The sequence below is a fragment of the Tachypleus tridentatus genome, chromosome 4 (genome assembly GCF_004210375.1).
Source record: "Tachypleus tridentatus isolate NWPU-2018 chromosome 4, ASM421037v1, whole genome shotgun sequence".
Lineage (NCBI taxonomy): Eukaryota > Metazoa > Arthropoda > Merostomata > Xiphosura > Limulidae > Tachypleus > Tachypleus tridentatus.
This window is the reverse complement of record NC_134828.1, coordinates 87,798,247-87,824,406: the sequence shown is the minus strand read 5'-3', so window position 1 is coordinate 87,824,406 and position 26,160 is coordinate 87,798,247. Positions and strand designations below refer to the sequence as shown.

General features: G+C 30.8%; 1 protein-coding gene across 1 annotated transcript in view; it reads left to right on the top strand.

Annotated features, from left to right (window-relative positions):
- The window catches only part of LOC143249640 (ATP-dependent 6-phosphofructokinase-like), a 55,750-nt gene that overhangs the window by 21,135 nt on the left and 8,455 nt on the right, over positions 1-26,160 (top strand). Inside the window, exons 8-17 of the mRNA XM_076499875.1 lie at positions 2,428-2,523; positions 4,705-4,797; positions 4,895-5,020; positions 5,419-5,483; positions 9,842-9,929; positions 18,716-18,862; positions 19,571-19,641; positions 19,926-20,013; positions 24,109-24,261; positions 25,606-25,832. Of these exons, the coding sequence (XP_076355990.1) occupies positions 2,428-2,523; positions 4,705-4,797; positions 4,895-5,020; positions 5,419-5,483; positions 9,842-9,929; positions 18,716-18,862; positions 19,571-19,641; positions 19,926-20,013; positions 24,109-24,261; positions 25,606-25,832 (1,154 nt within the window). The remainder of the gene's footprint in view (positions 1-2,427; positions 2,524-4,704; positions 4,798-4,894; positions 5,021-5,418; positions 5,484-9,841; positions 9,930-18,715; positions 18,863-19,570; positions 19,642-19,925; positions 20,014-24,108; positions 24,262-25,605; positions 25,833-26,160) is intronic.

Here is a 26,160-nt window from a genome sequence, read left to right as displayed (position 1 = left end):
TTTTTTTTCACATTCCTTGCATTGTTTGTCCCAGTTCATCTGTCATCTAATTTACCATGTTTGTAGTTCATTGCTCTTTCATTTGTCTGGCTTTTGCTTCATATGTTTTCTGTTGAGTAGTTAAAGTGTCTAATGGGCTACCATCCTAGATTCAGCTTCAGCAATGGATATCTTGTGCCAACTTTGAAAAGGAATATTTTTCTAGTAATCTTCATTCACCAAAAATCATTTACCATTTTTATGTGGAAGATTGACTTCTTCTTTCTCCATCATCAGCTCAGTCTCTAGCACAAATTTAGTTGAAACCACTCAATTTGCAATGTCTCTTTGATGATTCACACACAACATAAAATTGCTATTAGTACAAACTAAATATTTAGTCCATCTGGGGTTGTAGATCAACACAATTGAGGGAATGTTTCAGCTCTCTCCTGTGATGCTTCAAATGTTGAAGTTTTGTGTGTGCAAATTTCTGTCTTTTACATCTACTGCCAAAGACATCCTTTATGCTTTCATGATATGTTTTACTTGGGTTATATTTGCATGCAGTACCTCCAGTAGGATCTTGCTTCTCTGTGGTATTTGATTACAGATCCATTGTCTAAGTATGTTTTTCTCTAAGTATGTCATGTTCCTTGATGAACATTTTATTTGATTATCTTTCCCAAGATCATCAGTTTCTTCTTACATAGTTGACATTTTATCATTTATAAATGGCTGAGTTGTCCTATGATTGATGCCCTCCCAATGGTGGACATCCACGATTCTCTCAGGTTGTCTCTGTTTCTGGATCCAGCAATAATAGTAGCATGTGCCTTTTGTTAAAATTGGGGGAACCTCTTACTTTATCCTTACTCTTTCTTATATCTTCATTATCTGGTTTTAGCCAAGATAAGTTACACCAAATACTGTTTTTTAAATCATATCATTTGGGCCTGTCTAAATACAGTTTCTCACTGTTAATTTGTCTTTTTCATTCATAATCTTGCTTCAGCATTATTAATTAATTGGCTTTTCCTGCCAATCTTTCTTACTATGATCTACTCAATTATCTAAATATTGAATTTTGTTTCATATGGGAGACTGGATAATTTGGGATAAGGAGATGCATATAATTTATTGTTTCAGGGACATTCAGTACCAAAGATCACAAGAAAAAGCTTACAGCACATCATAGGCAAATATCTACCTGAAATTCTAAATATGTAAACTTTAATTACTGTTTTACAGCTTCTTTAACCAACCTGCCATTTGTCTGATTGTTCATGGCTCATGGTATCATTAGACAATAGTCATTTGCAATTGCCTCTGTTTGTAATTTTTTAAACAGCCAAACAGTAGTGCAGAGACACTACTATGGCTCCTATCCACAAAGTTTAAAGCAAGAGTGAACTGGGGCACAAACATAATTTTGTTGAGGAAAGAGACAATGGTAAGCTGATATTGGGTTTAGTTTCATGATTGACAAAGATGTGCCACCTATAGAATGTTTTTTCTCTTGATATGTGTGATTCAAAATATATGCTTTTTCTATTAAATATCAGTTGAAAAACTTTTTATTATGAAAGAAATTTTAAAATTTGGAGGAAAAATTATAAAAAGAAAGAACTTCATGAAATAATAAGTTACTCTTTTTGCCTTGAAAATGAATTACCTGAGAGGTCATTATTATGCTCTAAAATGCTGTAAATTCAAGAGCAGCTGGGATTTCATCTGCAAACTCCCCTGGATTGTGTTTGCCAGTGACCCCATGCATCTTGCTTCAGGTTTGTGAGCCTTCTCATAATGAAACTTTTCTTTTTTCATAGAGAGTCCTAATTAACCTAGATACTACATTTTTGTACTTCACAACTACATTGTTGTCAATATGTTTTTATATTTCTTCCTATGTATCCAAAAGTTAGTGTGGCTTGCAGTTTACTACTCTTACAATGTTTATTTTTTCTTTTCATTTTTTAACAGGAAAGATACATTATTTTTCTATTGGAATGCATCTTTCTTGTGTATTTGTAAAGTAAGCATCAGTTATATAATGTATTAAAGCTAAACATTAATCTAAATCTATCATTTGATCTATCCCGTGTGAGTCAGTTATATTGGTTTCTGAAAATTCTACATCTCATTAGTAACCCTGAATAAGAGCAAATTAAAAAGAAATAGCTAAGCCTGTTGTAATTGTAAATTGTATGTTATATGTATGATGTTTTTTGGTTGTCTTTTAATTACCATAGTGATCCTGTTTAAAGTACTAGAAATAAAGACCAACCATGCAGTTTACCATTTGTTCACTGAGTTATACCAGTTTTATGGAATTACATTCTTGACTAGTACTCCTGGACAAGGGCAAGTTGGAAATAGAGTAGGCTTATTGTAATGGTGAAATGTATATCATATTGTACAAGGGTTCATTTTTTCAACTTTTATTAGGAACGTGAAGCAGGCCAACGTTTGAACATCATTATTATTGCAGAAGGAGCCATTGACAGAAATGGTAGCCCCATTTCTGCTGAGCAAGTAAAGAAGGTTAGTTATAAGTAAAGAAAAAAAACAACTGAAATATGCTGTTCTGTCACTTCATATTAATACAGCTTTTATTCCTTCTGCCACTGCATAAGACATATTTTGTTTATTTTCTCACGTCATTTCTTTTAAGAGTTTTTGTTTTCATTAAATATTTCTTAAGTTTATTGTTAACATAAAAAAAATTATTCCAATAAAGATGATGCCCTTTCATATGATCAACTTAGAGTCTGACTGCAAGTGCATGTTTGATTGTGAATTTATGTATTAGCTGCATTTGAACGAACCCTTTAACAACAAATGATTAACCATAAGCACTTACTGTATAAAGTAACTGAACAATTCAAGAATATTTCAATCCTTTTTTTCTGTGTTTGATATAAAATGATTTAAATAATAATATTTATTTCAAAACACTGAAAAAATCTTAAATAATTAAAAATTCCCTGCATACTTACAGAAAAGTCCTTTTTCATTAGAATGTCTATTGTTTAAAAATAGGTTATTTCCTTTATCTCTCACCCAAACTCAGTCCCTGGATCCTGCTGTGGACCTAAGATTTCCACTTAACTAATGGTTTAACAGAACTTCCATACAAGTCAGTGACCTCAGAAGGATGAACAAACTAAGGATCCCAAGACATTTTTCATAATTTTAATTGAATTAATTTTACTTGGCTGAGTGCAACCTGGTGTTTATCATTCCAGACTTTAAAGCTTAGGTTACATATTCTGTTTTCCTTATTTAAAAAAAAAAAAAGATCTACACTTTGGGCTGTGGGTATGTTATAAGATTGATCATCAAATCTGACTCTTCTGTCTGACAAGATTTAGTAATGGGTGGTGTTCACTAGTTGCATTCTTTCTGGTGTGTCACTTCAAAATTAGAAACAGTTAACATAATTTGGTTTAACATTATCACCATGGTCTAAAACGAGCTTTTAACATATAAAACACTGGAAATAACATGAAGTGAGTTTCTCTGTGTGAATGAAGTTGTTAATTAAAAGCACTACTTTTTTTTTGTTTGTTTGTTTTATTCATTGAGAATGTGTATATGAATTATTTATTAAATTCACAATTTCACACTACTTTGTACCACCTCCTCCTTAAGGTTAAATTTTAATTTGGCTTTCTGTTTCTAACAAGATTTACATGTCAGTGTGCAGTTTAAATTTGCTATAAAGTTTCAGGTGGCTCTTAGAATATCAATAGCTGCAGTTTATTTGCCATACACATAACACTGAATTTACTACACTTGATTTTAAATTTATTCCAGTGCTTTGTTAACATCATTTCTTTGACCATATTTTAATAAAACATGATATAGTATTATATTATTCATAAAGTTAATTAATGGTTCTAAACTTTCTATGTATAATGTTATTTTCTATAGTAAAAACATCAAGTATTTAATAAGTATATTTGTAAATAAATATGGATTGAATAAGATATTTATTGTAAAGTAATTCTGAATCCTCTGATTCTCTGAAAAGGACTGAATAGAAATTTACAAGAACAGAATGAAGAAATATTTATTCAGACTAACAAGCTCAATCAAAAACTATGTGTTTGTATAGGACAATGGAAACTGCTTTTACTTTATAACTCTAAATGCTCAAAAGTACTTTAACATTAATTGTTATTAAGTATTTTTATATATCAAACTTTAGCAGTGTTGTTATTTTCAAATAAATGACAAACTTCACTAATCAGTTGAGACTTTGGAGTTGAATGAGAGAGAGCTAATTAAGAGATCACAGTATTACATACCAAATTCTATAATAGTATATTCCCAGGAAATGTGCATCCCATGTGTTGCTGTTGTTCAATCCCACTGAAACACGGAGGAAATCAAAACTGTTACATATAATCTGAACTGTGTTGAAGGACACTGCTGTTTCTATTCTTACATACTGTGTAGCATAACAGTCATATCTCCCATGAGCAGAAAAGATGTTATCTCTAGAGAATTACAAAGGAACAAAGACTGCTTGAATAAGTTTAACTTAATGATTTTCTTGACCATGCACAGTGTGAAAACTGCACATACACAGAATAACTAATACACTTAGAATAATATATTAAAACAAGAAAGTGTAAATGCATAGTATGTTTATATATTACAGTACACATGTGCATTACTGAAAAATCTGTGAATAATAAATATATATGTTACATTTAGGTGGTTGTTGACAACCTGAAGCAAGATACACGAGTGACAGTCTTGGGTCATGTACAGCGTGGAGGAAGTCCTTCAGCTTTTGACAGAATCCTAGTAAGTTGGGTTGTTGATTTCCTTCTGCTGTACCACATTTAAATACCTAACAAAACATTCGAGATTAGTAAGAAAAATGTCCTTTTTATCGCTGCAGGGTTGTCGAATGGGAGCTGAAGCTGTTCTTGCTTTGTTTGAAGCCACACCAGACTCTGATGCATGTGTTGTTTCTCTAGATGGAAACCAGGCAGTGAGAGTACCACTAATGGAATGTGTTATAAAGGTATTCACAACATTATTATTCAGAAAAATTATATCTTACTGATAATGTTTACTTGTTACAGTAATATCTGTAGGGAAAAATTACTGAGCCCTTAACAACAAGTAGTCAGTTAAATGAATTGAACAAATTTTTTCTAATTAAAAAAAGATAAAACCAACATGGAAGATGTGAGTGTCTTAAATAATGTCTAATATAATATGTGGAACATAAATAATTTAAAAAGTGTACAGCAACATGCCTGTATTAAGGATCAGTGCAGAAAAAATACTCTTAACCAGTTAGAATTAGTTTTGGCTTTTGTTGTGAAATTATTGACATGTAAAATAAATAAGAAACATCTCCAATTAGTTGTTTACATTATTCATTAAATAAAGGTTACTAAAATGTTTGTCTAATAGACTCAAGATGTAGCAAAGTATATGAGAGAAAAAAAATGGGAAGAGGCAGTGAAACTCCGTGGGAGGTAAAGCAAAACTTTGAAAGATTTATTCAGTAAAGTATTCTTTGGTTTCATAACATCATTTTGGTGAGCATGCCATGATAGAGCAGAAGATCTTTCAAAATAAAATTTGAAACTTTTATGAATATTTTACCTTTCATATATTTTAAAGGTTTTGTATACAGCAGTGTTTTCTTTAGTGATATTACATAGATGAGATAATTCAGTGCATGTGTGGAGTATACTTTTGTTTTTCTTCTGATTTTTAAACTGGTTTGTTGGAAACATTTATTTTATGTTTTAAGGAATGTGAACTTGCATGTAAGTGTTTGCAGGAAATAACAATTCTCTTGCTGCTAATTTACATTGAGAAAGGTTAACAGAATGTTTTTATTATTATTTTTCTATTCAAGCATAATATCTTGATCTTTCTTTGATTTATAAGTATAAAGTTATACAGTGGGATATCTCTGCTATGCTCACCATGGGTATCAAACCTAAATTTTTAATATTTTAAACTTTCAAGCTACTGCCGAGTCATCAGGGGCATATACAGTTGTAAAGCATATGATTTTTGTAAAAGCAGTAAATATTATCATATGATGATAAATTGTTATTATTATCATAATTAGGGATAAAATACAGACTCTTTTATCACTATACATATCATTCAAGCTTACCATAATTGAGAGAATTAGTTCCAGTCATTAAGAAGTTTAATTGTGGCTATGGAAATAAATATGAAGTCCTTAGAGCAGTTTCTATGTATGCTTGCACAGAATACAGGTGTGACTGTGGATGTAGAAACAAACAGAGGCATACTGCATAATTTAATATCTTAAATTTTGTAAATATTAACTTGTTTATTTATTCATATACTGTATTGTGCATGTACTATCATTATCCATTTTACTGAAATCTTCAGTTGTTTTGTACTGTTGAGTTTTAAGGCTTTTATTATAAAGATATTATTTTTAAAAGTTGTATTTTTCATTTTTCACCAAATACAAAATTTGGTAACTATCATGTTATCCCTTGGTGGCTTTGCTGTAAGCTAGAAAGCTTACTGCACCATAAATCAGAGCTTAATCATTCTGGTAGGCACGCAACATAAATAGCCCACTGTACAGCATTATAACTTAACAATAAACAAATAAACTTATTTTTACTGTTGAATATGAAGCAAACTGCATCAATATTGATATTTATTGACCTACTAGTTTCTTTAATACAAACTTGAAATAACCTGGATATACTTTAATTCAACATCATAGAATAGTTTTAGAATATAAGAAAAATATTTAAATAAAAATAGTTTCTTTTTTCCATGTACTATTCAGATAGAGTTTTTGTATACATTACTGCATTTCAGCACAGATTATAATGACCCTTACTAGGGTTAGAAGATATATTTAAACTTATTGGACATACCACTATCTAATGAAATCAGAGCTGATCAGATATTTATTTTTCCAATTAAGTGGATAATCAGACACCATTTCTATTAATACTTTATTTCAGAATAACACATCATGGCACTACTAGCATGTTCATCATACTTAGTGGGGATCACATCATCTAGCTTGCTGTTGCTTTTTTTAGCTTCTAAACATAGTAGCATTTTCAATAATATTAAAGAGTTAGAGCTGTTGTAGTTGTAATGTAGAAAGTTAGTATGTTTTATAAATAAACCTCATGCTCACTGGTTCTTTATGTTACAAGTGGTATGGTTGTGGCAATAACAAACACAATTCAAGCAACAGTCTCATTGGAGGTTAGAGATATATATGCAAAAACGAGCTGGTTTTGCATGTATATTTCTCTACAAGTGGATTTTCTCAACATCACTGGAGGTTAGAGATGTGAAGCAAATGCATCATACCACCACATATAACATTCTCTTAAGTATGGCTAAGGAATGGGGACAAAAGTATGCATATTGTGAGGTTTTGCAGAGATTCATTAAAAATATTAATCAACTTTATTATCAGTGTATATCAATAAACTTAGCATTAAAACATAGCATATAATTCAAATTTAAATTTCAAAAAGAAATATTTAAATACATTTTCAGTTTTCAGTTTTCTGCATCATGTGGTAACTTCTTTGTTTCAAATTGCCCATTTTAGATTTTCTCTTTACATAATCTTCTGAGGTTGGCACAAATTACACATACTGTATGTATTGCTAAGTCATAATATAAACTAGAAAATCAAAATAATCTGCCATGCTGCTCCTGACCCATCCTGTCTTTCAAAAAATTTGAAAAGTTCATTCTTACAATTTTTATTGGATTACTTATAATCAATAGAAAGAACAAATTACACACTATGTAAATCACTGGTGCTATTTCAAGAAGTAATTGATTTTTTAAAATCTGTTTATAGGTTAGTTAAAAAGACAGGTATATGAGAGTAGTTTTATATAATCTAATCAAGTGAGTGATACATTTTTTGGTTTTCTAAAATATACATTTGAAGGCTACGTTAATTATTTTCTGAACAACCATCATAGAAGAAAAGGTTACCAAAACTGGTACTCAGTGCAAACTGGCCTAGAGTTAGAGTAAATTATAAATTCCTTGTTTTTTATGAACATCCTTTATTTGTTGTTATGTATTTTTTACCAAAATTGAATAAAACGTAAACTTTAAAAACTTGTTAGATAAGAAAACTTAAATGAAAAAAATAAGTTAAAAAGGTTTTCATCATCACTTCTCAAGGGATGTAACAATTAATTGCGGAAAGTGTAATCTGATTGGTTTATTTACTTTACTATCCCACCTCATGATTTACTGCTTGTCACAGCATTTAAACTTAGTTGAAGGAGTAATAAAAAATACCATTAAATGAAAGCAATGTGGACAAATAAGAGGTTTGAAGATCTCAAGGGAAATGTTTATAATTGTTTGTTAGAGTATTAAGTCATTCTATAAAAATATTTTGTGTTTTATTATATATTTTTAACTTTTTACACAGATGGTTTTGTTACAGTTAGTGTTAGATTAGAGAAACTAAAGAATATAGTGCAGAATTTTATTAAGAAAAAACGTAATTTCATTTAGTAGGCTCTACATAGGTATGCAAGAAAATTGTGAAATCTGTAAGGTAAAAAAAAATTAGCATAAAAACTTCCTTTCACTCAAATTAACTTAGTAAAGGTTTTGTAAATTCACAAAGAAATCTTTAGTAGAGATACTTACTTTAAAAATATAGTTTTTTTTTGTGTACAGCATACTGGTAATGTGTACTACATTTCACAGTACAGAGTTATAATATTATTAGTTTTATGATTATGTGGGGTTTACAAGGGTAGTACAAATGGTCAAAACAGAGAGTTAGAGCCTGCAATGGCCACTTATGAGAAACTTTTAATTTTTATTGAATTTTCAAAAATAATGACAGAATAATTAGTTTAATATATAGTACAATGAAGTGACTGATGCCTGCAGCACATTTTTAATATATATGGCTACATCTGATCTGATAATATTCAAATCCTGTTTGATTTAAGGAGCTATGTATCTGAAATCTGATATACAATTAAAATTACTGGTTTTCTCATCCTCTATTTGAAATTACTTTCAAAGACATATTGGGTTACAAAGATAGGAGAATGCTAATTGTTACATCTATCTAAACCAGTACAAAGATCTGAGAAAACTAAGTGGTTGCAGTGCATTGCTTTTTGAGGCACTAAATTTAATTGTACAATTAAGTATAAAAATAATATAATCCCAGATTATGTGAAAATGTAAAGTATCTTGTATTGATGCTACAGTGAGGAATAAAAGATACAAAAACTAACTTTAAGTGCCCAGTGATTTAAAATATAATCAAAAACACTTTTTGATTTAAGTTTTTTAAGGTTAAAAAGACAAAGAATTATATTATTTATAATAAAGCATATAAATGGTTGGATTATTAAGGTTGGTTGCAGCTGTATGCTATATTGCATGAGTATGAAAAACTAAGCATTTATATTATCTACTATAAATGTAAGAATTATTCAAACTAATCTAGCAAAAATGTAGTTCATGTATTCAAAATATAAACAAAACAGTTGAATGGTTATTAGTCAGTGAGTTGATGATTTTTATCAGTGTAAAATTTCTGGCAAAATGTTTATGGTTTCATATTATTGGAAATACTGTGTAGATACCAAAAATATATGATAGTATTCACAATTGAGTAGCTTAATGATTTTATATATGGATACATTGAAGTTTGTTTGATTTTCATAAAATTGAAAAATTAAGAATTATTTCAAATATTAAGCTGGTCAAGTTTAGGTTTTATTAGAAAATAGTTCTCTATTATTATTATGTTTATGATTTATTTTGAAATAAGATCCACATTTAATATCTGAATGTTTTTTTTAAGGAGCTTTGAAAGAAACCTAATAACGTACAAAATGCTAACAAGGCTTCGTCCTCCAAAGACTGCATTTGATGCTGAGGGACATGGTGTTGTAAGTGGAACTTTATTGAATTAAATTTTTCTTTAATTTACACTTGTTTTTCACAGAGTTTAAATAACTTTAAGGTGTTTGTAATTTGACTTAAAAATCTTAAACCTCTGCACTGTTGATTTTGTGCACTTCTAAAGTTTATCCTGAGTTTTATTTTCCTGTTTTATTTGATATATTTTTGGAATGCAATTGTTATCATTCATTTATTTTCCGAGTTTATTACTGCTACTGTTTGTTTTATATTGTTGTTTATTGTTTATATTTGTGTTTGCAGATTCATGATCAATGACTCTGCAAACAGTATTTGAGGAAATTTTATTCTAAATTATCCGAAAATATAGCCCAGGAATATTTATCTAATTAATATAATAATAAAATAGATAGTTACTCATGAAGATATATTTATTTCATTACTGTAATGTGATTGTCTTACATTTAGTCAGATTATATGTTTAAGAATTACAGGACCTTCTGTGTAGTATTAACTTTTTAAAACCTGAGAAACTATACTGTCAGGAACTTGCTATTTAATAGTGTATATAGTAAGTTAAATATATGGGTGTGCTGGGCTAAGGATTCCTCTACGGTAGGTGTTTGTGACAATAACATTGGTAATAAATGATCAGTACACTTCACTTTTTTTTAATATACATGTATATATTTGAAACAAGTTAAACATGTATACAAATATTCTTTACACCATGGAGATTGTGGTTGTATCTTAAACAGTACAGTTCTCTTCTTGCCAAAAGTTCAATTCAGTTGATAAGCTGAACTATTTTTCTCTATTCCTTGTCACTGCAGTGTCCATGTGTAGTACACTTACATTGTCATTGACTTATTGCAGTTCTATCCTGAACTTTATCTCTTTTTTTCTTTTTTTCCATACCCCAATAATCTTCTGTATTTTGTCAAGTCCACTCATGTGAGCTCAATTACTTCAGAACACCCTCTGATGAGATAACTTATGCTCCTTATTTATTTCAAAATTATCAATCTCATGCTAACATATTGACTATTAGGCCTTTCACTTCCACAATAGTATGCATTCTTACATTGGACACTGGAGGGTCATCACTTTTCAACGATTTTGTGAATTGATTAACTGAATTTTGTCCTTCAAGATGCCAATCAGGCAACTAATTCATTGTAGTTTCCATATAGACTATCTAAATATGATGTTTCTTACTTAATAGAATATGTCAGACTTACCTGTAGAGACTAGCAATACACACATGGCTGTCCTTTTAATTCATCATGAGTGAAGTAGTAACCTCAAGTTTTCATTTGTTCTACCATAGAAGGAGAGTGCTATCATCTACATTCTTGCACAGTGTGTGGCATTATAGCATCAATGCTCAAGTAGAAAACAGGTTTTATCTCTGGTGGATAACAAAAGAACAAAGTCAACAGTTTTATGGATCTCATGTTATGCAAAATCTGTGTAAACTTAAATAAAACACTTAGAAAATTTGTAAATTAAAATAAGAAGGTAGAAAATGCACAATATGTCTGCATACCACATTTATTTGGTGGTGAACATTGTAATAAATTTAATCATTAGAAACTTACAATACTGATAGTGTAATCAAACTCACATAAGGTTTTCAGCATATTTTGAGTGGTAAAATTTGGATAGCATTCTGTATCTGATGCTTAAAATGTGAAAACTACTGGTCAGATTAATTTTACGTTGAAAATTTTAAAGGAACCTTATTTATACATACATACACTAACTAAATTAAAAGATATATCATGAAAACTATAACAAGCACAAAATAGTAACAAGTCAGTCCCAGGAATGAGCCTGGGCTGAAACTATCCAATTTTATAAAGGCTACATTGATATGTAGAAAGTAGTTTTTCTAAGCAGTTAATTAACTGAAGGTTTTATTTATTTAATGAACAAAATTATGCAAACATCAAATACACTTCTTTAATTACAAGAGATGCACTTAGTATGCTTTGACAATCTTTTTTTTTGTCAAGTCATCAGTTGATGAACTCGGTGGCCACATAAATAATTAAGTATAAGAAAATTCTTATAAACAGACCACATTTTTTTTAATTCTGTCTTTTATGAAGAAAATGCTATCAAAATAAGTAATTAAAGTTTTAATAATTGGATCTTCAGTTTACTACAGTTGATTTAGTTTTCATATACAAAATATTTTTGGACAGTAACCAAAGTTTTTAAATACTCATTATAAAATATAATAATGATACATATTTACTCCTGCTTATATTTGCTTATTTAAATAGTAAATGCTTTTGTTTATGATCATTCTGGGTTGAGTATTTCTACTGTGTTTTAATCTGAACTCATAACTTTTTAGTGTTTCAGTACAATTTGAAATTAATTAGAATGTACAAATTTTACATTTATTAGAATATTCATTTCATTTTACTCAGAAATGTTTTTTCCTAATGGAGATGTAATAATTTCTCTGTTTTAGAATTTGGTTATAAAACATGATTTTTAATCCAATTTGTACAAAAGGTGTCAAAAATAAGTACAACTTCATACATCATTCAGATGACAAAAAGATGGCTGTATGTAAACTATATACCCATATCCAATTGAGCATGGATTTTCTCATTTTAATCAATGTAAATTTTAAGTTTTTTAAGAGTATTATCAAAACTATTGGTTTTCATAAGATGTATAAACTGAGTGCTGTAACTATTCAGTTCTGAAATGCACCCAGTATTCACCTGTGTTTGGTGAGATTCTGCTACAGTTTGTAGTTAAAAGATAAGTCATGTTTTCATTTTAGAAAAGTAATTAAAAACATTATTGTAGATCATTTATAAGAGAATGAATATTTAATAAATCAAGCTATATAAATTTGTGCAGTAGTTATTAATAATAAATATAACTGGCTAAATTTCAGTTTGATATTTCTATTACTTGCGCTTTTGTATTTTAAGGTTTTTGCACATTTGCAACCTACTGAAACAAAAATGAAAATGTAGCATAAGTAGTTTCTAATTTTTTAATTAAAGCAAGACACTAAATTTTGTAAAAGCAAAAGTGATTTTGCAGGTTTACACAGTAATAGTCTATCAGTACCCAAATTTTTTTTTTTTTTTTACACAGCCTGGTTTACTAAAATGCTTGTAACTGAGAAAAGGTTTTTTCAGCATGACTGAAAAGAGTGAACATTTTAACTCCTGTGTTTCTCTCCTAGCATTTTACTTGATTCCCTGATTTAATTACAAATTCCACTTTTCCACAAACTTATCCAAGTTTGTTTTTCTTTCTATTTCCCTCTGGTGTGGGTTTCCAGCAGCAAAGGAAGGTAAGAATTATCCTATTAATGGAGTTAATCCTTCTGTGCTTGCATTTTTGTTGTATCTTTCTTTGCTTTTGATAATGTTGTGCACTTTGTCATGTTTTTAGCTTGTGAAAGACGCATATTTCAAGCAAAGCTTATAGAAAGTCACTTCAATAGACAACCCTTTAAACATAAATGATCAGTGTAAGTAGTAGTATCATCTTGTGGGAGGGGCAACTCCCTAAAGTTTAAGATGACAATTTCTCTGAGAAAAATTTGTAGTTAGAATAGATTAACATACATGCAAATCCCACTGTAGAATAAGGCTTTCAGTTAAATTAGGAAGTCTGCGTAATATCTGTTTTCTTTGCCACCCATTCTCTCTTGACCCTTTTGCATAATTGTTCCTGAATATAAAATTACCTGTTGTTTGATTTCTCATAGCAAATTTTCCTTTTATACTTTTCTCATATAACAGTTTTATTAGTTTGTAAAATGTTACCATGTAAAGGGTAAAATTTTTAAAGACTGACCAAAAACTCACAAATTTCTTAATTTCTTTGAAGGTTGTTTTCAATGAAGAAGGGAAAACATACTTCAAATACCAATGCTTTTGTTAAGGGATTGGTTGTTCCGTTTGTTAGATTTTTCGTTAAGGTACTTAAGGGCTATCTCAGCCTGGTATTTTTAATTTTGAAGTGATAAGTCAGAAGGATGTCAGCTAGTCAGCATCATCCCTTACTGACTCTTTGGCTACTCTAGTTGAATAGGAATGACTGTCAAATTATGACAATCCTAAGCTGATAAAGCTAGCATGTTTGGTGATGGGGTTTTATCCCATGACCCACAGAGTCAAGTGCCATAACAACAGGCCGTGCCAGGACCTTAAGTGTTTAGCTATAATTAAACATATGATCTATAAATTATTTCTTTTAGTACCTATAGTTTCTCTCTGACTGTAGCCCCCAGTGGCACAGTGGTATGTCTGCAGACTTATACCACTAGAAACTGGGTTTTGATACCTGTAATGATCTGAGCACAGATAGATCTTTGTGTAGCTTTGTGCTTAATACAAAACAAACAAATCTTTCTGACTGTAGTCTGATTTTGTTTAAAGGTGAACCACTTCAATATTCTGAAAAACACGTTTCTTCCAAGCACAAGAATAATTTACATCACTAGTTTTAACAGAATTAGTAAGACTTTTCTGACCATCATTATGTGTAATGCATTGTATCTATAATAGTGAATATCTAATGATTTGGGTCTCTTGGAACATGCTTTTAGTTGTTTGGCCTGTTAATGTTATCTTATTTATGCTTTTTATGTAGTCTGTAATTGTGCTGTAGTGTTGTTACTGTAATGCACTAATGTCTGTCTTGTCTCATTCACTGAGACACATAACAGTGTGGATGAGACATGGGAATACATTACTGCTGATTAACTAAATATAGAATTATGAACTCATAGAAGTTTGAGGAGATAATTGTTAAAGTTATAAGACATCATGCTTTAGAATGAACAATTACTGAATACTTCACCCAGTTAAAGTTAATAAATTTGTTAAATTTCTTATTTATGTATGCTTAACTTACACTGTTATTGGTCTAATTGCATTTGCTGATACAGCATGAAATGTATTCATGGCTCATCTACTTGGAAATCATTCCATCAACTGTTATTTCTGCAATATAAACATAAGTGTTTTTACCATATGACTGTAGTTTATTTTGTAGGACCTTTTTCTAAAACATCTGTGGTTACAGTAGCATTATTTGATGTTTGTGAATTTTAGTGCCATAGTAGTGTTATTTTACTACACAGTTGTGAAATCTATTTTAACTGTTTAATTAGTGTTTTTGCATTATAAATAGTACCAGTATTATATTTCTTTTATATCCAATACGTATCTGTCCTTTTGATTTACCTGTTCAACTTCTTGTGAGAATACCAATACTTAATGTTGTTTCCGATATGATACTTTACTTCCATTTACGTACACAACTATTCTCATTCTGTGCTACCTTATGTTCTCAAAAATAGTCCTCAACACATGTCATGTAATTGTTATTCCTCCTTCTACCTCATACATGGATATTGGTTCCCAGCATACGAGTTTTTGAACCAATCAACATGAGGTATTCACATATGTAGTATGTCAGCATAAATGCAGTTCACTTCCTCATTTGGAATTTCCAATCCATCTACCACATGGATTTCAGTTCTCAGCAGTTACATTTTGGATGTAGAGCTAAACTAAGTATCCCTTGTCCCTCACTCCATTCATCTTAAGTGCACTACTCAATGTTGTGGATCACAATATGTGCACTTGTTGATTGCTTTACTTCTTTCCTTTTGCACTACCTTTCAATGTCTTTATGCAAGGATATTAGTGCATTTAAAGTGGTTCCAGTATGTTTAATTTGAATGCAATATATATATATATTATTTCACTTTGCTTGTGTGTGTACTGTTCACAAATCTGTGGTGGGATTTCTCCCTCTGATTGGTTGAACTTGAGATGAAGACGGAATGATCCTCTTTCCTATTGTTGCATGGATGTTGGTTCCCGATAGTCCAGTTTTGGATGCAGTTGACTTAACATGCGTAGTCTGTTGTGCATTAGCTGCCCTACATTTTGGGATACATCCCTTATTTTACCTACAGAGAGAGTGAAATTATAGTATATATATTGTGGTCAGGATCACTGTCCAACCATTTTCTCTCCCACTGGGATGTGTGTTACACTTTTTCTCCATTTGGGCAAGTGATTCAGAGGTGGTGTGGTCTCCCATGTATAATCCTCTTATTGGAAGGTTCCCTCATTAAAGTGCCCTTTGGATGCTTTCAGAGGATGCTTCTACCTTCTCTATTACACCAGTCTCTCCACCTGTTCAGTGTGGGATTCTAGCCATGTATGTGAGTGGAAGTAAGTTACCTTATTGGAAGTTATAATTTTTCTGCACTGAAAATTTATTTCTGACAGGTACTTATTTCTAATCACACTTCCCACTGTCAGTCAATGCTTATGTTTCTACCTAAACTTGTAGTGGTAGCTAGGTATATTAGTGTAAAGGGAGTCCTATGATGTGTGGCACTACTACTGATGGAGATTTGTCTTATAATAATTTTCTTGCAAGAATCAGTGAATCAAAGGGGTATATGGGAGTGACAGGTTTGTGGCATGCAAAAAAGTTTTTGCAAATAGAAGGTAGCACTGAATGAGAATAACTTTGTATGTTAGCAAAAGTAAATACCTGTTGAAAATACATTTTCAGCATAGGTAAATTATATTTTTTTAAAGGAATAGTTATATTTTATGTGTGTTTAATTTATGGGGCAGCAAAGAGTTTATTGTTATTGTGCATCTTGGATTATTTACAAAAAAATTTCTGTTACTATATATGTTTCTACAAAGGAGATGAAAATAATTTAAAATTTGAGCAGTATATTATTTTTAAAAGAAAATAAATAAGCTTTTTGCCAAATGAATTGTTTTATGTATGAGCATTAATTTTTAATTGTTGGAATAAGTGATTAAATATACATGGGTTGAATTTTTGAAAAAAATAATGGGATATTTCATTAAGAATCTGAATTACTTCCTACTAATGGACAAGGTTATAAACTGCATGAATGGTGATGGTTTTCAAGTGCCCATTTCAACATAGAAATCTATAGGCACTCTGTTTGGCTGCTTTATCAGTTATTTTTGTATGGAGTAACATTCTTCAGGTGCTTAAAGTATGCAACAATTGAACTGATATCTCATGAAAGAAACTGATGTACATGAATTTGTGTCACTTTTCTAGAAAGAGTTTCATCTGAATTATGTTGCATATTGTTGGCTGGGACACATGAACAGCTTTTATCACTGACCTTTATGTTCATGGATTGTCACATGTTGCATGATGTCCCACTTTGCTTTGTTGCAGATTCCTTTCTAGATTATTCTAGATCCTCAAGTTGATTCAGATTCCTTTCTAGATTATTCTAGATCCTCAAGTTGATTCAGATTCCTTTTTAGATTATTCTAGATCCTCAAGTTGATTCATATTCCTTTCTAGATTATTCTAGATCCTCAAGTTGATTCAGATTCCTTTGTTTTCCAATGTAATTATGTATAAAGAATATTCCTGTCTTGGAAATTCTGCATTCCCAATCTGATCACATCTGGAAATGAGTGTTAAATATCCTTCTCAAAGTGATCAGTTTTTGATGGTGTGGTATCAGAGTACCAATATAATATAAAAAAAATGTCAAATTATAACTTTGGTACATTTTGTTCCACTGACACATTATAGTGACTGGTTTTCACATAAATTACTGGTTTAAATATTCAAAATTGTTTTAATATGACATATTCTACTTTCTATATATTTTACTTTCAGAAAACACAGTGAATTAACTTTCTTCTTCAAGGATTTCACAGTGTTTCTTTGTGAAATGTTTTATTTCTTAGTTTTGTGTACAAAATGAAGATATTTCTTCCAATATGTAAGTGTTATTCATTCTTGCTAAGCTTTAGGCTCAGATATTGTATCATCCAAGAAGGATTTAATGTAAGGATTTGCCTTTTGGGCACAAAAATTACACAGGTTGTTTATGTGTCAATAGCAATGATTTCTCCTGTGATGTAAGCATGGATTGTTGTTGATAAAACTTTGAGTATGCAAAAAAAATTAGTGTGAAGAAAACAATTGTGTTCATTCAGGGTCTACACATATCAAACTACATCAGGAAAGAGACTTGAACCTCACTTTCCTGCTCTATGATTCTAGAAGGAACTGGAGAGAGATTTCAATAAGAAATTCCATGATGTTCACATGGAAACTACCAGTATCATGTTGTCTTTTCACTAAACAGAGATGGTACTGTTTTGAAAGCTTACATTTGTCCAGTTAAAGTTTTTTGGGCAGATGTTTTAATTCTCTGTCCATCTATTGTGAATATTTTGCATAATATGATTTCATTACCATGGGCACTACATTTAAAACTATTGTAGATAGACATAATGTTTCTTGGTCAGCACTGTTTGCGAATGAACTTGGAAGTGATATACTTGATATTCGAGGATAAGATTTTTTAAATGTTTATGTTAGATATTTTATTTACGCTTAATTTTATCAAAATACATATAGTTACTTAACATTATTTTTGTATTAGTGATGATGTTTTTGTAGACCACAAAATTTGGTTTTAAGTTGTTTTGTTACAAAATATAAATTTTTCTAAATTTGGTTCTGTTATTTTGCTACAACTCTATTTCTGTACATTTTTATGTGGTTTCAAGTCCATTGAAACAGCTAGCTTTAGACTTCACAATGGAATCATAACACAACTTAGTTAATGTGAATCAGTAGGTTTTATTATTGTTTAACATTTAGTTTACATTTTTAGAATGTAGCATGTTTTCTTCACTATTTAAAAGCATTTTTTTATAACCAGTTACAATATGGACATAAGATTTATTGTAGCTGGATATCATGTCCTGTTTTCCATGTATAGGAAGGATACATCTTGGGTGTGATCCATATTGGAGCTCCCTGCTGTGGAATGAATGCAGCTGTTCGATCCTTTGTTAGAAACTGTTTATTTCGAGGGGATAAAGTATATGGAATTCATGATGGTATTGAGGGCTTAGTTGAAGGAAATGTAAGTATATAATAAATAACTGTAAGTTTCAAACTATGTGCTTGTCAGAACTTTTCAAAGTTGTTAGCTGAAGAAACTATGTAAAACATTTTTGTATTTACTGCTGTTATTTTTTTATAGAGATTTTATGTAAATCAGATCAATGTTTCTATGCCAAAGATTTAATTTTTTAGTGAATAAAACAGAAAGATACCACTTTGAAAGTTCTTGTCATGAAAGCTTCTGTTTGTTTATTCTAGTAGCAGCCTTTCAATGTATGTAATGATTATGGTACAGATAATAAACAACTTATTCAATTTTAATCTGCACACGTGTATGTGAAATACAAGTTTATATTACTAGAATTTACTGAATGCAACATTTGTTACTTTATAATACATGGTTGCATAGTTGTAGTAACTGATATGAAATAACTACACAGCACTTTTTGTGGTGTCTTCAGTATATGAATTATTGATTTTGTCGATACAAAATAAGTAAGTGGTACTTGTCATAGAGTTTACATTGTATTGATGGTTGGTTTTAGTTACTGGTATAAAATAACTACATAACTCTTTTTATGGAGTTTTCCATTTATAGATGATTGGTTTTAATTACTAATGTAAAATTAAATGGTACTTGTCATTGGGTTTACCATGTTTCGATGGTTGGTTTTAATTACTGATATAAAATAACTAAATGGTTAATAAGACTTATTTATGAACCTAGATTAAACCTCTTGGCTGGAGTGAAGTTAATGGCTGGGTTGGCCAAGGAGGTGCTTTCCTAGGTACCAAGAGGTCAGTATATATTGATTATTAGTAACATATAGATATCTTTTTAATAATTAGAAAGTGAACAAGGAAGATCAAGGTGAATAATTATGTCACTTGAGTTACGTACTACAAGAGATAAATAATTTGTACAGTTTCTTTTATAGTTTACCAAACTAAGACTTTCAGCTCATCATACTTCATTAAACTCAGTTATTATGTTTAGTTTATTGTTGTGACTTCAAAATAGTACAAGTTTTATCTTCTAAATGAGAATGTTCTATTCTAAGTAGTTTTGTTTTTTCACGCAGAACCCTTCCAGATAAATATATGGAGAAGTGTGTTGCTCGTCTAAAAGAATTTAAGATTCAAGCACTTCTTGTAATTGGGGGATTTGAAGTAAGTTAATTTCATGAATAATTGAATTTGAGAATATTGTTTTACTAACTGCACATAATTGGTGTATTATAGTTGGTATAAAATGGTCAAAGTAAATGTTGGTTTTTCAGATATTTCTTAGAAGTTTTTGTTTGAAAATTGTTATAAAAATATTGACTGTTAGTGTTCATGTTAATTAGACTGAAACAACCTATTTTTATAATGATATTGAAAAAATATTGAGTAAAGAAATTGTGATATACAATAAGTTTGGTACTAAGAATCTCAGAGATGCCAACCATTATGATTTGAGCGTAATCATTATGATTTTGGTGTATACATTACTACTGTACAATCATACAGACAAATATTATGACTTGTTGCAACTCCCAACTTATTATATATTATATAGGCCTATACAATAAAGTGATAAATTGTTGCCCCAGGGCTTGAAAGGGGTGAAAAGAAAATTTCTTGTAAGATACAAATAAATTTTGATAATAAATAAAAGGCATAGTTCAAATGGCTACTTGCAATAATCATGTTTGTGCTTGAAATAATAAAAAATATTTGTATCTCCGATATATACCAATAGTTTGATTGCGGTGCTTCTCCAATTGAGTACGTGGGGTAATCCATAGTTTTGTCATCACTGCTTGTCAGCCAATCAGTGCTCACATAGATGGGTATTTGCCGTTTTCTAAACGGCATAGAAACACCAACGCGATTGTTCACAAGATGAAAAAAAGAGGCTTTGTTTGCTAGATTGTCTTGTTTCTGGCAAATCTAAAAGGACTAAAACTGTGAATAAAAAATTTAGGAAAGAGTATAGTGCAAAATATCTGGTCATTGCATCAAAAGTCAGTGACAGTCATGCGTTTTGTACAGTTTGTCACATCGATTTTTCTGTGGTGCATGGCAGGATAAACGATTGTACCAGACATACAAAATCGGCATCTCACCAACAAAAGGCTGAGGCAAAGACAAAAACAATGCAGATAATGACATTTATGAGTAAGAATTCAGAATATGAAACCATAAATGCAGAAGTGATGTTCACGCAATTCGTCATTGCTCATAATTTATCCCTAGCTATAGCCAATCATGCAGGACATCTATTCAGAAAAATGTTCCCAGACTCTGATATAGCGAAAAAATATGGCTGTGCTAGAACCAAAACTACAGCCATTGTACAAATGTTGGGTTGTGAAGATGACAAAATGATTTTAAGCATACTTACTAACAGTGTTTACAATTTAGCCACAGATGGATCCACAGACATGGATGACTCAAAACTGTATCCAGTGGTTGTATGATATCTTGACCCTTTGCTTGGAAAAATTGTTTGTTTTCTTTTGACAATGGTGGAATGGAAAGAAGCTTCAACAGGAGAGAATATTTTCAAGCTTTTGGACCACGAATTGACAAAGAGGAAAATTCCATGGGAAAACTGTCTTAGTTTTTCTTCAGACAATGCCTCAGTTATGTCTGGTATAGGTAAAGGTGTGATGAGAAACATCTCAAGACAACAGCCTAGCATTTACTTCATGGGCTGTGCCCATGAAAAGAAAGGTTAGGGGTAGACTGCTTCAGGTGAGGAATTTAAGGGTAAAGGGCAAGGTTGAGAAAGAAGAAAAAGTTGTGGGAAAAAACAAGAACTAAAGTTGCACAACATCAGTTCAGATTTCCAGAATTCTTTTATGAACACCACTGAAGAGATGTGGAGAAAGAAAGACATCCTAACAAAGACCATGTACACAAAAAAGAAGTACAGTGAAAAGAAATGTTACCCAACCCAGTGAGTCTCAGCATCAGGGAATGAAAGAAAAGAGTGATGGAATAGAAGAAGTGAAACAGGCTACACTGGCAAAGAGAAACAAACAAACTTCTGCAAAAAAAGACCAAAAAATAATCCTCTACATCAATAACGTTTCTTGGACAAAAGGTAGAGGAAGGAAAGGAAACATTAAGAGGGTGGTAAGTAAAAGAGGAAGAGTCAAAAATAGGAAACCTTAGAGCAAAATAGAAAGTAAAGAATCTGATCCTCAAGTAGGCCAAATAGATACCAAAAACAGAGAATTGAGAATGGAAAATAAGAATGTCTACAAGTCAGGATAAAAAGAGTCACAAATGTGAAGTGGACAAGACATTTGGGTGTGAGAGAGGAACTGTTAGAGAAGGAATACAATAAGGAACCTTAATTATAAGTATGGATGAAAGACACAATAAACTCCAAAAATTGAGATCATAAAATAAAATAACAAGAAATGTTAAAATACATAGAAGAAAGGAAAGGAAAATATTTAAAAATGAAATCCATGAAGAGGTTGGATGACTAAAGTTAATTCCTTGAATAGTAAGAGACCACCCAAAGCAGTTCAGGTTAAATTAATAGTCTAATAGATCATTCTCAACTGAGGAGAAAGAATGTAAGCTAACAGGATAAGAGTAGGAGACCCAGTAAGAATACAGTAGTCCACAATCCATTTATCAATGGCTGCTGTAATGTACTTAGCTTTTAAAGAGTCTTTAAGAGTCATAGTAGGAATAAGAGCTGTATATATAATATCATCACTCACACAGGAAGAAGTAAAAGTTACCATCATACGAGAATTTATGATAAAAATTAAACTTTTGAACTAAAAACAAAATATGAGAAACAAAGTTTCATTAACAAATGCAAATCTTGTCACACTGTAATCAGATGAGAAATTTTGAATATCTGTGTTCAGTGCAATGCCAAGAATAAGAATGAAGTTATCACGAGTGCAAGTGTAGAGGAAGGGGTTACTGTACATGGAGGTTGTGTTGCCTTCCTATTGGTAGAGGACTTTTCTTATATGATGATATTATCATGTATCAGCTCAAGTCATGTTAAAACATGAATTTAGGTGGGGACTAACCCCTGGCTAGGCATGCAAGTATCATAGGCAGATGCACAAGTAAGATAACTATTCTGTATATAGAGGTGAGTTATTGTTTCAGAATTTAAAGTTTTTGAAATTGAAAATTTCTTTTTTATGAACATTCTCAACTTAAGTGTTTGATTAATGATACTTATATCTAAATCAAGATTATGTTCACTGTTTGTAGTGAAAGAGCTTCTTTCTAGAGTGAATTGTGGTGAATAATTTTAGTTGGTAGCGTCAAGGAAAGCATCGATAATCAGGCATAAGAAAAACTATCATAAACTGTAACTAATGTCCAGATTTTGTTATTTTCTTTCTCACTATTTATTTGTTATGCATGAAAGTGCAAGTTCAAGTATTTATATAAATCTGCATTTATTTAGTTGAAGTTGTCTTTCATTGTCTCCCATAGGCATTCTTTGTATTTGTTGATAAGGCACATTACTGAATTATACTTTCAGGAAAATATGTTCATAGTGTATGGTCATAAAAAGAAATAGATCCTGATAATTTTCACTAGTTTTTATCGTACTTTTATTCTTGGTTTGGTTAGTTTTGAATTTCCTGCAAAGCTACACGAGGACTATCTGCACTAGCCATCTATAATTTAGCAGTGTAAGACTAGAGGAAAGGCAGCTATTCATCACCACCCACTGCCAACTTTTGGATTACTATTTTACCAATGAATAGTGGGATTGACTCTCACATTATAACACACCCATGGCTGAAAGGGCGAGCATGTTTGGTGGGGCAGGGATTCAAACCCATGACCCTCAGCTTATGAGTCAAGTGTCTTAACTACCTAGCCATGCTGGGCCTACTTTTATTCTTATTGTACATACTTTTGAATAACTAACTCAATTATAAATTAGCCATTTGTTTCTCATCTTTACTTTCTAATTGAAAATGAAATATATTTGTATTGATTATTATAAAAAAAATATTTTGGTGATTTTAAAATTTATTCTGAATTTAAAAGCATCATTTAACTTTACTTCATTATAACTTTATGGAGATTCAAATCTATTGTTGTAGAAATTTATAAATACTTTTCATAAGTGTATTTTGTATAACTGTTGGTGGGGAAAAAAATCCTGCAATAAGTATTAGTTTCAGTAGGATATGTGGTCTGGTCAACAGTTTCTAAGTAGTAATGACATACATGCAACTATGTTAATGCTGAATTTTTATATTTATCATACTACAGGCCTTCAATTCAGTTTTGCAGTTTGCTGAGAGTAGAGACAAGTACCCTGAACTGAGGATCCCAATGTGTGTGATACCAGCCACCATTAGCAATAATGTACCAGGAACTGACTTCTCATTAGGTGCTGATACAGCACTCAATGAAATAACAGAGGTCAGTTGTGTGTGTGTGTTAGTTGAAATGTTCAAGTAATAAGCACAGTATGTTTTTTTTTAAATATATGCCTATATGATTCATACTTAAATTTTAGCTTCCATCTTTTGGTTATTATGCAGGTTTCTTGTTTCAAAGTTAAAGTATTTATCATTTCTTTATATAATGACAGTAATAAAATAGTAATAATGTTGTTTTTTTATTAGTTAAAACCTTGCTTGAAAAGTTTTTGACTGTAGATTAATATTTTATGCTAAAACCTTATTAATGGAATTTATTTCAGAAATGGGACATGCTTCTTACTAGAATTAGTGGTGGTGCTATAAATATACCACAGGATCCTTTGGTCCATTTTCTAGAAACAATATGTGTATAAAATGTTCTTGTCTTAATGAAATTAGCTATGATGAGACTTTATATTTGAACCTAGTATCAGTTCTGGCTCATTATACAAAAGATTTAATGTTTTAAAATAAAGACCCCATATATAAAAAATATACACTGATATAACTGCAGGTGTTTTTCATGAACTACTGAAAAGCTTTGTTTTTCCACAGTCTTGTGACTTGGAATTTATGTTTCATACTTTTTATTGTTAAAGTGATTACTTAAATGCTGTTTCTGATTTAGTTTTATTATTCTGTTTCAATCAGTAGTAGCACACATTTAATATTGAAGAGTAGGCTGATGTTACTGTAAGCCCAACCACACAAACAGAGAACAGAAGCAGGTACTTACTTTAGATATTTTGTGCTATTTACATGTGACTTCAAGCTACCATACATTGCTAATGTCATAATGTTGCAAATGTTTCTTATGATGATTTTTGGTGGCTACTTTTTAAAACCTAGATTCTGATTGGTTCAATTACGTGTGCCACCAACTTCAAAATTTTTGGTAAAAGGGCTCAACTCCTCTTGGCTATCTTCACCAAAGCATAAAGAAATTGTACAGATAAAAGGAAAAGTCAGGATGCAGAGATTTTTGCCTCGTGCTGTTAGATATTACCTGAATGAATGGTATAGGGCAAGAAAGAATATTTTTAGATGCTTGTGTTAAAAATATACAATTTTTCAAAACTTCATTGTAAAAACAAAAGAAACAATGAGTATCAGTATAAGAAATAAACATTACATTTACTCAAAGTGTTTGAGCATCGCCTCCTTTCTTGTCTTTCATGAAAAGCCATTGATTTTGTAATTTTTTTATTTTAGCTTCATGCACATGTATTGAATTGATAGACAGATATAACAACAATTCACAACAATCTAATAATTTGTGACCACTGTTAGTCTCCTATACATTAATCTTATTGTCAACCAAGTATCTTAACAATTTCTGTAGATCTGTGATCGCATTCGTCAATCAGCTCAGGGAACCAAACGCAGAGTTTTTGTTGTTGAAACTATGGGTGGTTACTGTGGATATCTTGCTACTTTAGCTGGGCTTGCAGGAGGTGCTGATGCAGCATATATTTTTGAAGAACCATTCTCTATCAAAGATCTCATTGGTGATGTTGTTCATATGCAGGCCAAAATGGCTGAGGGTGTGCAAAGAGGACTTATATTAAGGTGTGTTTTTCTCAAAAAATGTGTTGTAAATAATGTAATTCATATGATCGATTTCAAATAACTTGTACTGAACATTTGTATAGATGATGGCAAGCATTGAATCATTAATCCATTAGGTTTATATGGAATATGCCTAATTAAATATATAATATAACACTTAGATAAACCAATAACTTTTTTGTTATTGTTTAATTTGTTTTATTTTGAAAGAATAGTACTGTGATTTCTTTAAATGCAAATAAAATTGGTCAAAAGTTACTGGAGAACAAAATTTTATTATACTGAAAATGTACTTACTGTTTTTCACAAGATTAGGTATTCCCATTCA